This window comes from Hypanus sabinus, chromosome 2 (assembly GCF_030144855.1).
Source record: "Hypanus sabinus isolate sHypSab1 chromosome 2, sHypSab1.hap1, whole genome shotgun sequence".
Classification (NCBI taxonomy): Eukaryota; Metazoa; Chordata; class Chondrichthyes; order Myliobatiformes; family Dasyatidae; genus Hypanus; species Hypanus sabinus.
In genome coordinates, this window is record NC_082707.1 from 193,998,765 (window position 1) to 194,016,533 (window position 17,769).

A 17,769-nucleotide genomic window follows, 5' to 3' on the forward strand; every position below is an offset into this window, starting at 1 on the left:
ATATTATCAAAAGAAGTTCTGACTGAAACTATAGAAATAAGTTTATTTCTGAACTTTGTGTTCTGTCATGTGAAATGATTCTTCTTCTGTGAGGGCTACATTTCTATGCAACTACACTTAGCTGGAACATGTCTTCAAATCTCTGGAGAGGGTCTTGAACTAAAGAACAAAAGTCCTGGTGCAAAGCCAAGGCTGACACCCAATGAAACACGGCCCAAGCACAGAGTATACATCTACACGTCCTGCCACATTAACTGGATGATGTATTTTAACAAGGTCTTGTTAAGGCAATGGTACAGAAGTCATTTCACCAAAACCTACTGGCAATATACCAGAGTGCATTAATAAAAGCAGCGTGAAGAGTGCAAAGTATTTATTATATCATAAAATAAAGCATTTACAAATTTTGCCACATTACAAATGATGGCCACTGCACTACTGCATACAAAGCAACAATTCATCTCACCTTTATCTTTGAACACAAAAATGCACAAATGCTGAAAATTGCCAGTGCTTTCATATCTGCTTTTAACTCAGACTGTGGTCAATCCCACTTCACTGGTGTGCCAACTTTCTTTTACCAGAACAAATTCTCTCACTCAGTAACAAATAACTGAAAGGGAAATAGGCTCTTTTTCAACAAATCTGAATCTAAAGGGAGGTCTGACTGAGGACAGGCAGGGATGGAACATTCCACTTGTCAGCTGTCCAATGGTATTAACTTTACCCAGCTGGAAAGGAAAAGAAAATAAGCACTTTACTCTATGTTGAACTTTTGATAATGGCACTTACTTTCTATTTGTGCCAATGCATGTTCTTGCTTTAATCTTCCCTACAGTTCCCTAATTAAAACACTTGCAAAATAATTCAATATAAACACGGGCTTTAAGCAAGCAACAACCAATCTGGTGTACCATTTGTATATCCTGCCTGATTTTCATTTTTTAAAGTAGCTGAAAATATGTCTTCAATTTCCTTTTTAGAGTGCATGGAACAACATACATTGTCAGGAAGAGCACTTCAAAATAGTTCCTGTAAAACTTGCTAAATTTAATCTTAAATACAAGAGATTCTGCAGATGCTGGAAATTCAGAGTGACACACACAAAATGCTGGAGGGGCATTTCCCGATGTCTCAGCTCAAAGCCTTCTTACCCTAAATGCAGCCTGATCTGCCGAGTTCCTCCTGCATTTTATAAATTTAATCTTACACCATTTGGTTTTCCTGAAAAAAATCAATAAGCAGACGTCCCCAACTCTTTTTTTATATAATATATGCACAGCCTTTCTGAATGTAGCAAAAGGCAGCTGAAGAACAAAAATACCATGTTTATGCTAATTTAAAGATATCATTTAATTGCAGGTACTGAGATGTTGGACACGAAGAGTATCTCTTCCTCTTTAGTGATAGGATTACAAGGTAATTGGTCTTCAAACCTTGTCTCTTCAACCAGGATTTTGATCATTTGTTCCAACATCTTTGTTATGTGGCATAAGGTCAAACTTGTTTATGCTCCTATGAGGTATGTTGGAGCAAGGAGACAGTGGATGTTGCTTATTTGGATTTTCAAAAGGACTGATAAAGCACCGCACATGAGGCAGCTAAACAAGATAGGAGCCCATAGTATTACAAGAAAAATACTAGCATGGAGAGAAGATTGGCTGACTGGCAGACGGCAGAGAGTGGGAAGAAAGAGGGCCTTTTCTGGTTGGCTACCAGTGACTGGTGGTAGCCACAGGGGTTGGTGCTGAGTCCACCACTTTTTACGTTAATAAGTTAATGATCTGAATGACTGTATTGATGGCTATCCGGCAAATTGATGAATTTCGGAGTTGTATAATATGATAATAAATGAACCTTTGAAACTACTGTAGCCAGGTTTAAAGATGATACAAAGATAGGTAGAGGGGCAGGTAGTGTGGAAGAAGCAGGGCATCTGCAGAAGGACTTAAGCAGATTAGAATGAGCAAAGAAGTGGCAGATGAAATACACTTTTTTTAAAATTTTTTTTTATTAGTTTTTCAAAACATTTTACAAATTAAAAACCCCAAATCCCAATGAGGAAAATACACTTCTGTAGAAGGAATAAAGGCATAGACTATTTTCTACAATGGAAGCAAATTCAGAAATTGGAGATGCAAAGGAACTTGGGAGCCCTAGCGCAAGATTTCCAAAAGGTTAACTTGCTGGTTTCGTTGGTAATAAAGAAGGCAAAAGCAATGTTATCATTAACTTTGAGAGGACTAGAATATAAAAGCAAGGATGTAATTCTGTTGCTTTATAAGGCATCACTCAGACTCCACTTGAAGCATTGTGAACCCCTTATTTAAGAAAGGATGTGCTGACATTGGAGAGGGTCCAGGGGAGTATGACAAGAATGATCTGAAAATGAAAGTAAGTGTTTAATGGCTTTGAGCCTGTACTCTCTAAAGTACAGAAGAATGTGGGGTAGTGGGGTGGGGACCTCACTGAAACCTCTGAGTATTAAAAGGCCTAGATAGAGTGGGGATAGAGAGGATGTTTACAATAACAGGAGTCCAGGATCAGAGGGCACAGACCCTTTAGAACAGATGAGGAATTTCTTTAGCCAGACAGTGGTGACTCTGTGGAATCCATTGCCATAGACAAGAGTTTTTGGTATATTTAAAGTGGAGACTGATAAGTTCTTGACTAGTAAGGGTGTCAAAGGTTTTGGGGAGAAGACAAGAGAATATGGTTCAGAAGGAAAGTAAATCGGCCATGATTGAATGGTGGAACTGACTCAATGGGCCAAATGACATTAATTCTGCTTCGGGGTCTTATGGTCTCAAGTAGCTATTATTCTGCGTGCCACCAGAGGGCAATGTTTAGAGCATAAAACTGAGTGGGCTGCAGAGCTCCACCGAAATTGGCAAATGCTTAGCAAACACCAAGGACAAAGGTGGCATCAGAGAGAAAAAAAACATTTAAAATTCCCAACAAATGTACCTTTTAAAGACACAATGATGTAGAAAGGAATATGGAAAGCAGAAGTTAGGAGGAAAAATTATTTTACACCATTCAGGGACCTTCAATATACATGATCTCTCCCTTATCTGAGAGACCATTTGTATTTTCTTTTATTAAATAAGTTTAATACAAGTCAACTCTGTACTAGGACATGTTGGTCTGAACTCAGGAGCGTCCAGAGTACAGGACACTCCAGAAACAGATCTGAAATGAGGAATCACCAGTACAGATAAAAATAAGGGTTCATTTTGACAGTGTTTCCTTTATGCATAATGCTGGAAGTAGGGTTTCATAATTTCGCTTCGTACACATCTTTCCAGAGCCGCCCTGCAACATGCAAACTCATAATAGAAAAAGTTTGCTCAAGACTTCCACACCCTCCCATCCCAACAACCCCCTTATTCCATTTCTTTTAAGTGTAAAAAGCAATAATGAATGTATTCTTTATAGTAATTACATTTTTTTTAAGCAAGATCAACTCAAGGCTAACTCTGCTATGGCCAGTCCTAAGCCTGACTACAAAAGGAGGTGGGTTTGATACAGGGCTAGTAACCCATCCCTTAAAAACCCAGTTACAGAAACACCAACAAAAGCTCCAAAGACCTCATCCTTAGGAGAGGAACGATACCCCAAGAAGATGGACTACACCTGAAGACAACATTAAAGACTGTCCCAGGACAGAGGACTCTGGCAAGCTGACGTCGGTGGCCTATGTTCCAGTACCAACTCAGGAAAAAAAGGAAAGGAACACTTGGAAAAAAGGATCTCTGATAGTTCAGGATTTAGTGAAAACCAGCCTTAACTCAGCTGTTTTGGAAGCTCATGATTACATTGGAGTTACCATCTTGTAATAGGAAGCAACTGACCACATTAAGATTTTAACAAATTTTAGAACACAAGTGGCAACCAGAGAAGCTAATATTGATCTTCATTAAGCAGAGAAGGTTTTGAAGAGTTCATAGAGGCTGACAATATAAAGGGATTCTAAAAGAAATATAGGTTGAACTTATTTCTAACTGGAAAGTTCCCCTGCAGGCACAAATTTAAGGTAATTGACAAAAAGCTGTTGGTAGATGGTGAGGGAAAGAAATGGAAAAGGCAAGCAGATTCAATAGTGCTTCCAAAAAGCAATCAAATAAATAATGTAAAATCTGTACTACTTTGGGTGAAGGGCAGGGAATTGGAATAATAGGACAGGTCTATTACAAGGAAAATGGGCTGAATGGTCTCTGCTGTAATTTATGGTTTTAATTGGTGTAGAATGTTAAATGGGAAACACTTCACGATTTATGTAACTTTGATGAATAAAATGTCTGAAAATTATTAAAATACGTGGCTCTTCAACATATTTAATGTTAGAAACAGAACTCTGGGAACAAGATCAACCAAACCAAATTAAAATGTTAAATCTTGGCTGTTGCTATGTATTTCACTGGGATCTCAATAATAACAAGTAAAGGTCACTGATAGATAGTTCAGATAAAAGTCTATTACACAGTCACTTCTACCCAAAGCTGCAAACCCAATAGACACATCGCTGTACATTTCTCCAGGTTAGATCCACTGAACCTAGCTTTCCAATTTCTTGGGCTGTGGATTCAATTATTTAATGCTTTGTCTGCCCTTATTATTTCAATCTGAAAAAGTACAAGGCCTTCATAAAAGATACTGTGCAACCTTTATTATTAGTAGCACATATTGTTTCAAAACATCTCACTGTATTGCATTGCCAAGTATAAATAATTTAACTCCAATGTTCTGTTCCTATTTGTTTTCTTTGTAATCTTCAGCAAGACTGTAATATCATACACTGTTTTGCTTTAAGCTTGGCTCTGCATTTTTCTTCAGCCAAGCTCTATTTTGTGCACATCTTTTCAACATAGTGGAAAGGATAAGCTGCTATACTTCACAATTTAATGGAGAAAGAGCTCCCACAGGAACATCCATGTTCTGCCCGTGGATTGTGCAATATCTGGAATGAACTACGGATGAGTTCTTCGCTGTAGTCCACTGTGCCTCCCTTCAAGTACTCCAGACTATCAGAATCAATGACAACACAAACGCCATCCTGTTCAAAGATCCTAATTTGTAAAGACAAGCATACCATTAACTTGCAGGGTAGAAAATTAAGTTTTTTAAAAATATTTAATTCTACATAAACTATAAATTTAATTATTGCTACACTTGCTGTCATGTGTATCAAGTTACATATACATACAGTATCCCTCAAGACAAATGGTTTATAAACTAATGTGAAAAATTTGTATTATGACAGGTGTGGTTAGGTTAAACAATTCACAGATACTGTTGCAAGCTTTATTTGAAATAATGTCTCATCTTGCAAAGTTCAGTAGTGCAAAATATGCAGAAAATTCCTTTTTGAATCTTCTGATTGGAAGTGATTCTTTGTGTAAGTTATATAACTTATTGCCTTCCACAAGACAATGAGATACCACGAAGGTTTGAGATCTTGGTTACAATACAACATAGCACATACTTTGGCTGGCCTAATACAGTGATTTAAATTTATGAAAGCTTGGAGACATGACTGTGGGGATTAATTACCAATTACAAAAGCCAGAGTTGAACACGGAAATTCGAGAAAAGGCCCAGATAAGACTGACGTTTATTATGAAGTTACACTATCCAACCGAACCTTGATGGCAAATTCTCATTGAGTTTTTTTTGTAAAAGTTTAAAATTTAAAGCATTGAAAATAAGTAATGAGGTTCCATTTTAAAATACACTCAGTGGCCACTTTATTAGCTACATTTGCTCATTAATGCATGTATCTAATGAGGCAATCATGTGGTAGCAACTCAACGCGTAAAAGAATGCAGGCATGATCAAGAGATTCAGTTGTTGTTCAGATCAAACAGCAGAATGGGGAAGAAATGTAATCTAAGTGACTTAGACAGTGGAATGATTATTTGTTTCTAGAGGGGGTGGTTTGAGTATCTCAGAAAATGCTGATCTCTTGGGGTTTTCACACACAAAAGTCTCTAGATTTTACAGAGAATGGAACAAAAACAACATTCATCCATTGAGTGGCAGTTCTGTGAGCGAAAACGTCTTGTTAATGGGAGAGGTCTGGGGAGAATGGCCAGACTGGTTCAAGCTGACAGAAAGGTGACAGTAACATGTATTACAACAGTGGTGTGCAAAACAGAATCTCTGAATGTACAACACCTTGAACCTGGAAGTGGATGGGCTACAGCAGCAGAGGACCACTCTGGGTTCCACTCCTATACCTAATAAAGTGTGTATATGCACCTGGTAGACTACATACACAAGCGTAGTTCCAGCCTCAAAAAACTGAATAAGTTGGTGATAAATTCTGTCCTCTAATGTCTTCCATCAAAATACAGAGCCCCACAAAGCCTATTCTGTAACTCAAGATCATAAACACGAGACTCTGCATAGCTGGAAATCCAGAGTAACTCATCCCAAATGCTGGAGGAAATCAGCAGGTCAGCTGGCACCTATGAAAAGGAATAAAGAGACAACATTTTGGGCTGAAACTCTACATCTGGACCTCTATTAGTTGACTGTTTATTCCTCTCCACAGATGGTGGCTGATACCCAGAGTTGCTCCAGCATTTTGGGTGTGTTAGCCTATTCGTTAACTGCACATGCATTTGCTACAATGGATAACTATTACAGCCCAGCAGAAAAGATTTTGTGGCATTATCAAACAAAACTCAACTGATTTTTTTACCTGTCATCTGAGTTTATTGTTCTATCTAGTAGGAATTTGTACTGGAATCCCGAGCAGCCACCTCCTTCCACTTGTACCCTCAGGAACTCATCCTTTTCCAAAATTTTCTGTAGTCGCTGGAAGACAGTTATTATCTAATGAGATATTAATCATGTAGGATTCTTCAAAAAGCTGCTACAAAGTATAATGAACATTTAAAAAAACTGTAAATACTAGGAGTCTGAAATAAATATTGGAAACTGAGTGTTACGACAAATCACACTCCAACACATTTTTAATTTAACTTTATATAATACAATTGTATAGTAAAATTTTCCAGTGAAACCAGTTTGTTTAAGGGGAGCATGGGAAACAGCAGCAGAAAATTTTCAAAGGAGCACAGGAACCAAAGTTCAGCGATTTTCAAGAACAGGAACTGGGTCCCCCAGTGTGTTAGACGGAGCACACGAATTACTAACCAGCGAGCCTGGACCCAACACAGAGGGATTTTCCAAACAATTCGTCCACAGATTCTCTGAGTTTTATTATATAACCTCAATGTGAGAAATTGGTTGAGTGTTAAGTCTATTTATTTATTTATCTGTTTATTTAGATACAGTGCAGAAAAGGCCTTTCTGGCCCTTTGAGCCATGTTACCCAGTAATACCCAATTAACCCTAGCCTAATCACAGGACAATTTACAATGACCAGTTAACCTACCAATATGTCTTTTTACTGTGGGAGGACACTGGAGCACCCAGAGAAAACCCATGCATTCCACAGTGAAGACATATAGATTCCTTACAGATGATGATGGAATTGAACTCTGAACTCCATTGTGCTAAGTTGCAATAGCATTGTTCTAACTGCTACACTACCATGGCACCCAATACATTGGAACCGGGGACAAAGCTTGAACCCAGCACAAACCAATGAAAATTAATCTTCTCTTTCCACATGAAGACTAATGAGTTTTGGAAATGCTTCAAGTACTCTAACTCAAGAACATTTCATGCCTCTATAGAGTCATAGAACACTGCAGCACAGAAACAGGAACTTTGGCCCATCTAGTCTGTGCCAAACCATTAATATGCCTGGTCCCATCGATCTGAACCAGGGACCACAGCCCTCCATACACCATTCCAAATTCCTCTTAAAAGTTGAAATCGACCTGTATCCACCACTTGTGCAGCCAGCACATTCCACACTCTCACAACCTTCTGAGAGAAGAAGTTTCCCCTCATGTTCCCCTTAAACTTTTCACCTTTCAACCTTAACCCATGGCATCTGGTTGCAGTCTCATCCAACCTCAGTGGAAAAGCCTACTTACATTTACCCTATCTTTATCGTCATAATTTACTATCAAATCTCCCCTCAAGCTTTGATAGTCTTCTTCACCATCCAATATAGCCCCAATCTTGGTGTCATCCATAAAGTTGCTGAACCAATTTACCATATTATCATCCACATCATTGATATAGATAACAAACGACAACAGAGCCAGTTCCGATTCCTGTGGCACACCACTAGTAACGGGCCTCCAGTCAGAGAGGCAACCATCTCTACCACTCTCTGGCTTCTCTCGCAAAGCCAATGTCTAATCAAATTTGCTACCTCATCTTGAACACCAAGCGACTGAACCTTCTTGACCAACCTCTCATGTGGGACTTTGTCAAATGCTCTGCTAAAGTCCATGTAGACAACAACCACTGCCTTGCCTTCATCAACTTTTCTGGTAACTTCCTCAAAAGATTTGTTGGACATGACTTATCACATAAAAAGCTATGTTGACTATCCCTAATCAACCTTGTCTATCCAAATATTTAAATATATATATATCTATCCAGTCCCTCAGAAGACCTTCCAAATCTTCCCCACAACTGATGTCAGGCTCAATGGCCTATAATTTCCTGGCTTATTCTTAGAGACGTCCATAAACAACAGAACAACATTAGCTAGCCTCGAATCCCCTAGTAGCTCACATTTGACTAAGGATGCTTTAAATATCTCTGTTCAGGCTCCTGTAAATTCTGCACTAGCCTGCCACAGGCTCCGAGGGAATGCCTTATCCGGCCCTGGGGATTTATCCACCCTAATTTGCCTCAAGGCAGCAAACACTTCTGTCTGCTGAGTAAATACAGATGCAAAAACTCCATTTAAGATCTCCCCCACACCTCTTTCAGCTCCACACATAGATCACCACTCTGATCTTCCAGAGAACTAATTTTGTCCCTTGTTATCCTTCTGCTCTTAATATAACTGTTGAAGCCCTTAGGGTTCTCCTTCACCTTGTCAGCTGGAGCAACCTCATGCCTTCTTTTAGTCTTCCTGATTTCCTTCTTTAAGTGTTCCCTTGCACTTCTTATATTCCTGAGGTTTCTTATCCGTTCCTACCTACCTACATATACCTCTAGACACCTCCTTCTTTCACATAACCAGGAGCTCAATATGTTTAGGTTTAAGTTCTGAATATAGGTCTAAAGTCAGGAAATCGATTTCCTCTAAGTTATAAACATGATATTTGGCTATGTTTAACTGGTATCTCCTATATTTGCAACTGGTATTTTCTTCACTTCCTACAGCTATCCTACTTGGAAAAAGAGTCTCGAAACATAAAGAGAAATAGCGTGATACTGATGACAAATGGTTATTGAAACTGATCTCCAGCATCTTTTGAACTTTACCTTAACACAGCTATCACTGAGTGTCACTGTATCCTGGGATGTATCAGACTTCGATTCAGTTTCTTGACCAGCTGAGAAGCACCTTCTACTGAATCGAGTGTTTAATGATTGTTGGCATGCCACAAGGCGAGATACATTAGCTAATAATAGAGGTTGGCTCCACAAAGAAATGGGCCAACACCGCACCCTGTTAAAAATACAGAAGTTAAAATAGTCAGCAAAGAGTGGACAAAACAGAAAACATCCCGGCAAGTATAACTAATGCAGTTTTACCCTTTACTCAAGTCTATTAAACAGCCGTGTCAAATGCGGAAAAAGCTTGCTGCACTTAGCAGAAGTCTACGTGGAGTACACCAATTTTGAAAGTACACTGTTCAGTTCACCACTGCCAGCAAACAACAAAAATGACTGTAGGAATTCAGACTGAACTCACTGATTCCCTAAATAGTCAGTGTTGACACACTTGAGAAATGACAATTGGCCTTGAATTAACCTGCCATTAATCTCAAGCATACATCAGCAACCTGTTCACTTTCACTGTCTGCTGGTATTAATTCTCTTTGACTCCAAAGGTGGCAGAACTTCCAGTTATGTCAGCACTTCACCATAATGAATTAGTAACAGCAGTTGAGGGTCAGTGGCTATGGATTATTCTATCTGAATGTTAGACCACAAAGCTTTATTTATTTCATCAGGCAAGTTAGGGATAAAAGAACCTTGTATTCAAAGCACTTCCAGCACTTGTTATGTAGGGCTAATAGTAGCCAAAATAACACATGGTGTAACATACAATAATGACGAATTTATATATTAGCTGGTATTACTTGAAAGGCAGTAATTGGTCTCAATATGAAGGATTCCCTATTCATTTTCAACTAATGCTACTAAATATATTAGATTCATCTCAATAAGTAAATGGAACAAGGTTACACCTAAAAGATGTACGACATCTGAAGTACCAGGTTAAGCTGTGATGGAATATAATTACATGAAAGGCTCCTGCTATTAGGAGTCTAACAACTTATAAATTCATGCTTCTTGCTCTATCCCCTCCCTTTTTTATACTGGCCAAGGTGGAGAGTCTCAACCTCAGAATCAGGTTTATTATCACTGGCATGATGTGAAATGTGTTAACTTAGCAGCAGTAGTTCAATGCAATACATAATCTAGCAGAGAGAGAAAAAATAAACAAGTAAATCAATTACATATATTGAATAGATATTTTAAAAATGTACAAAAACAGAAATACTGTATATTTAAAAAAAGTGAGATTCAATGTCAATTTGGGTATCAGATGGCAGAGGTGAAGAAGCAGTTCTTGAAGTGCTGAATGTGTGCCTTCAGACTTCTGTACCTCCTACCTGATGGTAACAGTGAGAAGAGGGAATGCTCTGGGTGCTGGAGGTCCTTAATAATGGACACTGCCTTTCTGAGACACTGCTCCCTGAAGATGTCCTGGGCACTTTGTAAGCTAGTATCCAAGACAGGGCTGACCAGATTTACAACCTTCTGCAGCATCTTTCGGTCCTGTGCAGTAGCCCCTCCATACCAGACAGTGATGCAGCCTGTCAGAATGCACTCCACGTTACAACTATAGAAATTTTTTAGTGTATTTGTTGATATGCCGAATCTGTTCAAACTCCTAATGAAGTACAGCCGCTGTCTTGCCTTCTTTATAACTACATCGATATTTTGGGACCAGGTTAGATCCTCAGAGATCTTGACATCCAGGAACCTGAAGCTGATCACTCTTTCCACTTCTGATCCCTCTTTGAGGATTGGTATATGTTACCCTTCCTGAAGTCCACAATCAGCTTTTTCATCTTACTGACATTGACTGCCAGTACTGGAACTTCGTACCTGAAACACTGAATATCCATTTCCCTGCATAGACACAACCTGACCTATTGAGTTACTCAGTGCTTCAGATTCCAGTGCCTCCATACAAAGAAGTCCCACCTATTACAAATACCTTTTAAAGCACCAAAGTACAGAAACAGGCCCTTCAGCCCAACTTGTCTGTGCTAAACTATTATTCTGCCTAGTCCTGTGGACCTGCACCTGGACCAGAGCCCTCCATACCACTCCCATCCATGTGTCTATCGAAATTTCTCTTAAATGTTGAAATGAAACCTGAATCCACCACTTCCACCTTGCAGATCATTCCACATTCTCACCACCCTCTGAATGAAGAAGACCTTCCTCATGTTCCCCTTAAACATTTCACTTTTCACCCTGAACCCATGACCTCTAGTTCTAGTCTCATCCACCTTGGTGGAGAAAGCTTGCCTGCACTTACCCTACTCTACGCCCTTCAGAAAGTTATTAGTCTTTTCAGTAATCCAAATGAAAAATTAAAATTAAGCAATCAATAGTTATTTATTATATGTAGTACTCTTAGAAACACCATGGGTTTCCAATTAAGTGTATGGCATAGGGAAGGTTTGGATCTGATCTTCAAATTTCATAACTACCCACTTGGGAATGGGAACAGGGAAAGTAGGTTAAGTAAGTTAAAGGTCATTTAAGAAATAAGTAGCATGAAAGTAAAACCAAATTTGAGAAGTTATAACCAAGAAGGAATACAAGTTATATCTGTTCCACTTTACAGTATCGTCTGACAAACACTCAGTTGCTTTCCATTTAGCCTTTGCTTTGTACATTCTGTTTTGCATCTTACAGAATACAGTAGCAGCACCAATGGCCCACATTAAAGTAAAGTTGAAACCTAAAGGTAAATCCAGCAACATACAAGCATCCAGTCATCAAAAGAACATTGTTTCTTCCCATTACCACTTAGAGAGCAAATTGTCAACTTCTCTGTATTGAACTGCGTTACATGCTACTTTGTAACTTTTAATTTAGATTTCCAATATCTGGAATTAGACCATAAGTTATAGGATCAGAATTATGCCATTCAGTCCAACAAGTCTGCTCTGCCATTCAATTATGCCTGATCCTGGATCCCACTCAATCCCATACACCTGCCCTCTAACCATATCTTTTGATGCCCTGACCAATCAGGAAACTATCAATTGCTGCCTTAAATATACCCATGGACTTGGCCTCCACTGCAGTCTGCAGCAGAGCATTCCACAGATTCACTGTTCTCTGGCTAAAAAAAAATCCTCCTTACCTCTAATCTAAAAGATCACCTCTCAATTTTGAGGCTGTGCCCTCTAGTTCTGGATACCCTCACCACTAGAAATATCCTCTCCACATCTAGCCTATCTAGTCCTCCAGCAAGAACAGGATCAGAAGTCATCAATTCTGTCTTCCAGATTATTGACATATAACGTGAAAAGAAGATCTTTCCATCTCTCACGTCCTTTCAATATCTCACGTGATAGGCAATGTGGTCCTCTCTAATATTTAAGAAGCTAAACACAAGTTGATTTACTAATTTGCAGAGCATGCAGGAAGGAGCACATCAAGTTTTCTATATGACTGTGCTTTAGTTCCTTATCCTATTCTGACCTGTGGCTTCTTGCACATTTATAACAAAATGTAAACATGAGGAATGCCAGCTTACCATCTGTTTGAACACACGTCAGTATCTTGGACTCAATATCACAACTGACTTATTTCTATCCGTATCAGGCTGACCTTTGAGGCTACAAGTCATCCAAATGCCATCTTGGTTCAGATTCTTTTCTCCACACCTTAACCTACCCGCTCACCTTTCAGCCCTGTGTCTTATATCTTTTCATAATCCTTTCTCTGTATTTTCATTCCCTATCTGCTCTCAAGTCAGGAGGCTGAGAGAACATATATAAATCTGCACTGAGGAGTCAGTGCTGGATAAAAGTGATCAGCTTCACATTCCTGGGTGCAACACATCGATGGATTCATGAAGAAAATGGAGTCTGAGTCACCAAAGAAACTTGCACCTTTCTATAGACATACCATGAAGAGCATTCAGACTGGTTACGTCACAGTCTGGTATGGAAAATCCAAACCCAGGATCACAAGTAGCTGCAGAGGGTTTGTAGACTTAAGCCAGCTTTAGCACAGGTGCAACTCTTCCCACCATTTAGGGCATTTTCAAGAGGCAGTATCTCAAGAAGGCATTAATTGCTAAGAATCCTGGCCATTTGGGATATACCCTCTTCTTTTTACTATCATTGGGGAGGAGGTAGAGGAAATAAAAGACACACACTCAACTATTCCTCCTCTCCACTGTCACAAGCCATGAACATTGCATAGTGAGTTATACTTTAACTATTTAGTTTGTGTATTTTTAGTAATGTTTTTAATCTTTTTGCACTCTAATACTGCCACAAAACAACATATTTCACATTATACAAGCCAGTGCTAACAAATCTGATACTGATTCATATCATAGCCTTTGTTCCCCTTTTTTAAATAAAACTAACTTTACTAATCCATTAACCAGAGCACAGCAATTCTGGTATCACCCTCAGAGATATTTTCTTTGTCCTACTCATTGCCCTTCACTCTCTGGAATTTAAAATTAACATTATTTTTTCTTTCTCAGTTCTGCCAAAGACCCTTAGGCACAAACTATTAAGTCTACACAGATGATGCCTGACCTGCTGCATGTTTTCAGCATTTTCTGTTTGTATTTCAGATTTATCACATCTGCAGGGTATCTGGCCGCGCTTCCAAGTCGCACAGCATCCATGCTTGGAAATACATTGATATTTCTTTGTTAATGGTGTTGTAAAGTTCCAGAACAACTCAGCCAACTGACCACTGAAGTACCTTCAAGAGCTAGAGGAATAATTACCATCTTTGCAATAACTGCTGACTTTAACAGCAAAGACCTCATTAGACTATAAGACATAGGAGCAGAATTAGGCCCTTCTGCCCAATGAATCATCTCTGCCAATCCATCATGGCTGATTTATTATCCCTCCCAACCCCTCCTGCCTTCCCCCCTTAATCGCTGACACTCTGACTAATCAGGAACCTAACAACTTCCACTTTAAATATACCCAATGACTCCCCCTCCATAGCCATCTATTTGTAGAAAATAACAAATACAGTTTTATAAAACAAACAAGAAAATGAATTAGTATGCACAATTAATTTTCACAAACTTAAGTCTGAAAACCTCAATGTTTTAATTTGTACAGTAACCAAGCCAAAAATCTATATTGCATTACGCAAGTTGGCAGACTGAAATAAAAACTCCGAATTCAGATTCAGCTTTAGCACTGTGGAAGGCCCCATGATAAAAACAAGGTCAACTGATAACTTGGCCAGTTATTTGACCCACTGGCACTTTTAAAGTAGAAAAATTAAAGACACTTTATTGTCCAAGTACATATTGCAACACCACATACAACTCTAAGATTAATTTTCTAGTGGGCATACTCAATATATCCATAGAATAACCATAACATAATCAATGAAAAACCACACCAAACCAGGCATTCAACCAGAGTGCAAAAGACAACATACTGTGCAAATACAAAAAGAAAGCAATAATAACAATAAATAAATAAATATCAAGAACATGAGATGAAGAGTCCTTGAAGGTGAGTCCATAGGTTGTGGGAACATTTCAATGATGGGGCAAGTGAAGTTATCCCCTTTGGTTCAGGGGCCTGATGTAGCCCTGAGGCTCTTGTATCTTCTTCCTTGATGGTTACGGTGAGAAGAGAGCATGTCCTAGATTGGGGGGCGGGGGGAATCTCTGATGATGTATGTTGCTTTCCTGTGACACCCTCCCACCCTCCATGTAGGTGTGCTCAATCATGGAAAGGACTTTACCTGTGATGGACTGGGCTGTATCCACTACTTTTTGTAGGACTTCGTTTTCAAGGGCATTGGTGTTTTGATACCAGGCTATGATACAGCCAGTCAACCGAATCTTCATAAACTTCTAAGGAAGTAGAGGCACTACCATGCCCTCATTGTAATTGCACTTACGTGCTGGGCCCAGGATAGGTCTTCCAGAATGATAATACCAAGGAAATTAATATTGCTGACCTTCTCCACCTCTGATCCTCTGATGAGGATTGGCTCATGGCCCTCTGCTTTCCTTCTTAAGTCAATAATCAGCTCCTTGGTCTTGTGTTATGGCACCACTCAGCCAGATTTCTCGTTCCTGAATGCTGATTCATCACCACCTTTGATTCAGCCTATGACAGTGATGCCATCAGCAAACTTGAATATGGCATTGGAGCTGTGATTAGCCACACAGTCATAAGTGCAAATTGGGTAGAGCAGGGGGCTAAGCACAGTCTTTTGGTGCCCCTGTGCTGATGCAGATCATAGAGAACATGTTGCTCCCAGTCTGAGCTAACTAGGGTCTGCAAGTGAGGAAATTGGGGATCCAACTGCACAAGGAGGTATTGAGTCAAAGTCTTGGAGCTTATTGATTAGTTTTGAGAGGATGATGGTATTGAATGCTGAGCTATAGTTGATAAAGAACATCCTGATGTACAGTACGCATCTTTGCTGCCCAGGTGTACCAGAGTTGAATGATAGCCAATGAGGTGGCATCTGCTGTTGACCTGTTGCTTCGGTAGGAAAGTTAGAGTGGATTTAAGTTGCCTCTCAAGCAGGAGTTGATATGTTTCATCACCAACATCTTAAAACACTTAAATCACTGTGGATGTAAGTGCTACTGGATGATAGTCATAGGGGCAGATCAACACATTCTACTTGGGCACCAACATAAATAAAGCCTGCTTGAAGCAGTTGGGTATCTCAGACTGCCGAAGCAAGGGGTTAAAGATCTCAGTGAACACTTCAGCCAGGACAGGTCTCTAGTACTTGGCCAGATGCACCATCTGGGTCAGATGGTTTTCATGCATTCACCCTCCTGAAGGCTGCTCACGTGTCAGCCTCAGGAGACTAAAGTAGCATCACTGGGGCCTGTGGGAGTTCAAGATATTTTCTCCTTGTTTTGACGGCCAAATGAGCACAGAACACAATGAGTTCATCTGGAAGTGAAATCCTGTTGTCGCCTATGTCGCTCCATTTGCAAACAGCATAAAACCCAATCATATGGTACTTCATCCAGAAAGGCGGTACTGCAATGCCCTGTGGAGAGTGAAGGGCATGACAAGGCACAGAAGACATATTGGCCATCCACAGCAACCAAAGAAAACCCAGTTTGTAATTCTGAACCCAGACCTCTGAAGTTCAAAGAATGGAACTGCCCTAGTTTTCCATCCCCCCTCTGCTGCTGGAGCCTTGAGTCTTCGGCGAGGTTTGATCGGCACAGTTTATGGTTTGGACTAATTTAGAGAAATCTGCAGTTCATCTTATGTGTGTTTCCGGTTACTCCCTTTTTATTGCTAGTTTGATCGGGGTGGACTGGCTTTGTGGTCTGCAGTCAACATACGACACAGCCTTAAATTGAACTAAACTGAACATTCCCAGACTGTTTCAAGGCTGTGCGGTTTGATGCTATGTTATTTGCTATTTCTTTTGCCATTTGGGTGATTTTTTTTGCACGTTGGGTGCTTGTTGTTTTCTTTGAAAAGGTTCCATAGAGTGTCTTTGTTTCATGGCTGTCAGTGGGAAGATGAATCTCAGGATTGTATATATATTTTGGTAATAAATGTTCTTTGAATCTAAATAAGTTTTCTTAACATCGTTGAACACGACGAACAACCACCAATGTTTTTCAGAATGGTTTGGTTTCATTGACAAAGCATGAACTGTCAAGTTTGAACATTCATTGCAAGCAAATGGCAATTATTGACAACAGGGAGACAAAATAGTAATCACACCTGCATAATTAAGTCAGCAATAAACTGTGGAAAGATTGGTTTAAAGATCCACATCAGTATTCATAGAAAAAATTATCTAATATTCGCAATTCCAAAGTATTCATAGCCAAAAGGTAATTTAAACTTTGGTGTTGTATTTATGTAAAATAGCTTGTAAATAACTCATATAATCACTTCTAGGTGAATAATAATCCTAACAATATTAATCAGGATGATAAACAAGCATTGCACACTAACATACTGTATATCATTAAAAAAGTAGAAAGGGGAACACATTTTCCAAAGTTGGTATCCTCGTTTGTAAAAAACTGAAAAGCATATTTGGTGTACTCCCGACTGACAGCTGACCCCAGGGAATTTAGCTATCTGTGTGTATCATCCCCAATGAGGAATATAGTTGGCTTAATATGATTAACTGGACCTCAGAAGCTCTTTAAAAAAGACAACCCATTTGGAGGAATACACGCAAATAGTTGAGGATCTGAGCAGGCTAGGCAGCATCCATAGACGACCTTTCATCAGAAATTTGGATGCTATTCTAGCTGACAGCACTTGTTAATGACTACTGACGCATGTTGTTGCTTGCTCACCTCCTGCAGCAAAATCCAACAGCAACTAACAAAGATCTCCTCAGCAAAACACTCGCTACCATCTTCCCTCCGGTGGCCGGTGGAGGCGAGTCGGAAGT

General features: G+C 39.5%; 1 protein-coding gene across 3 annotated transcripts; it reads right to left on the reverse strand.

Annotated features, from left to right (window-relative positions):
- Positions 1-358: 358 nt before the first annotated feature.
- Positions 359-17,768, reverse strand: isca2 (iron-sulfur cluster assembly 2). Of its 3 annotated transcripts, XM_059962023.1 has the most exons (5): positions 17,672-17,768; positions 9,370-9,556; positions 6,707-6,822; positions 4,894-5,069; positions 359-731 (listed from the first exon to the last, which is right to left on the reverse strand). In XM_059962023.1, the coding sequence occupies exons 1-4, from the start codon at positions 17,731-17,733 to the stop codon at positions 4,895-4,897; spliced, it is 540 nt and encodes a 179-aa protein (XP_059818006.1). In that variant the 5' UTR covers positions 17,734-17,768; the 3' UTR covers positions 359-731; position 4,894. The 3 variants fall into 3 exon arrangements, with proteins under 3 accessions (XP_059818006.1, XP_059818012.1, XP_059818003.1); XM_059962029.1 differs by lacking the exon at positions 4,894-5,069; XM_059962020.1 differs by having other exon boundaries at positions 359-5,069.
- Between the last annotated feature and the right edge of the window lies 1 nt (position 17,769).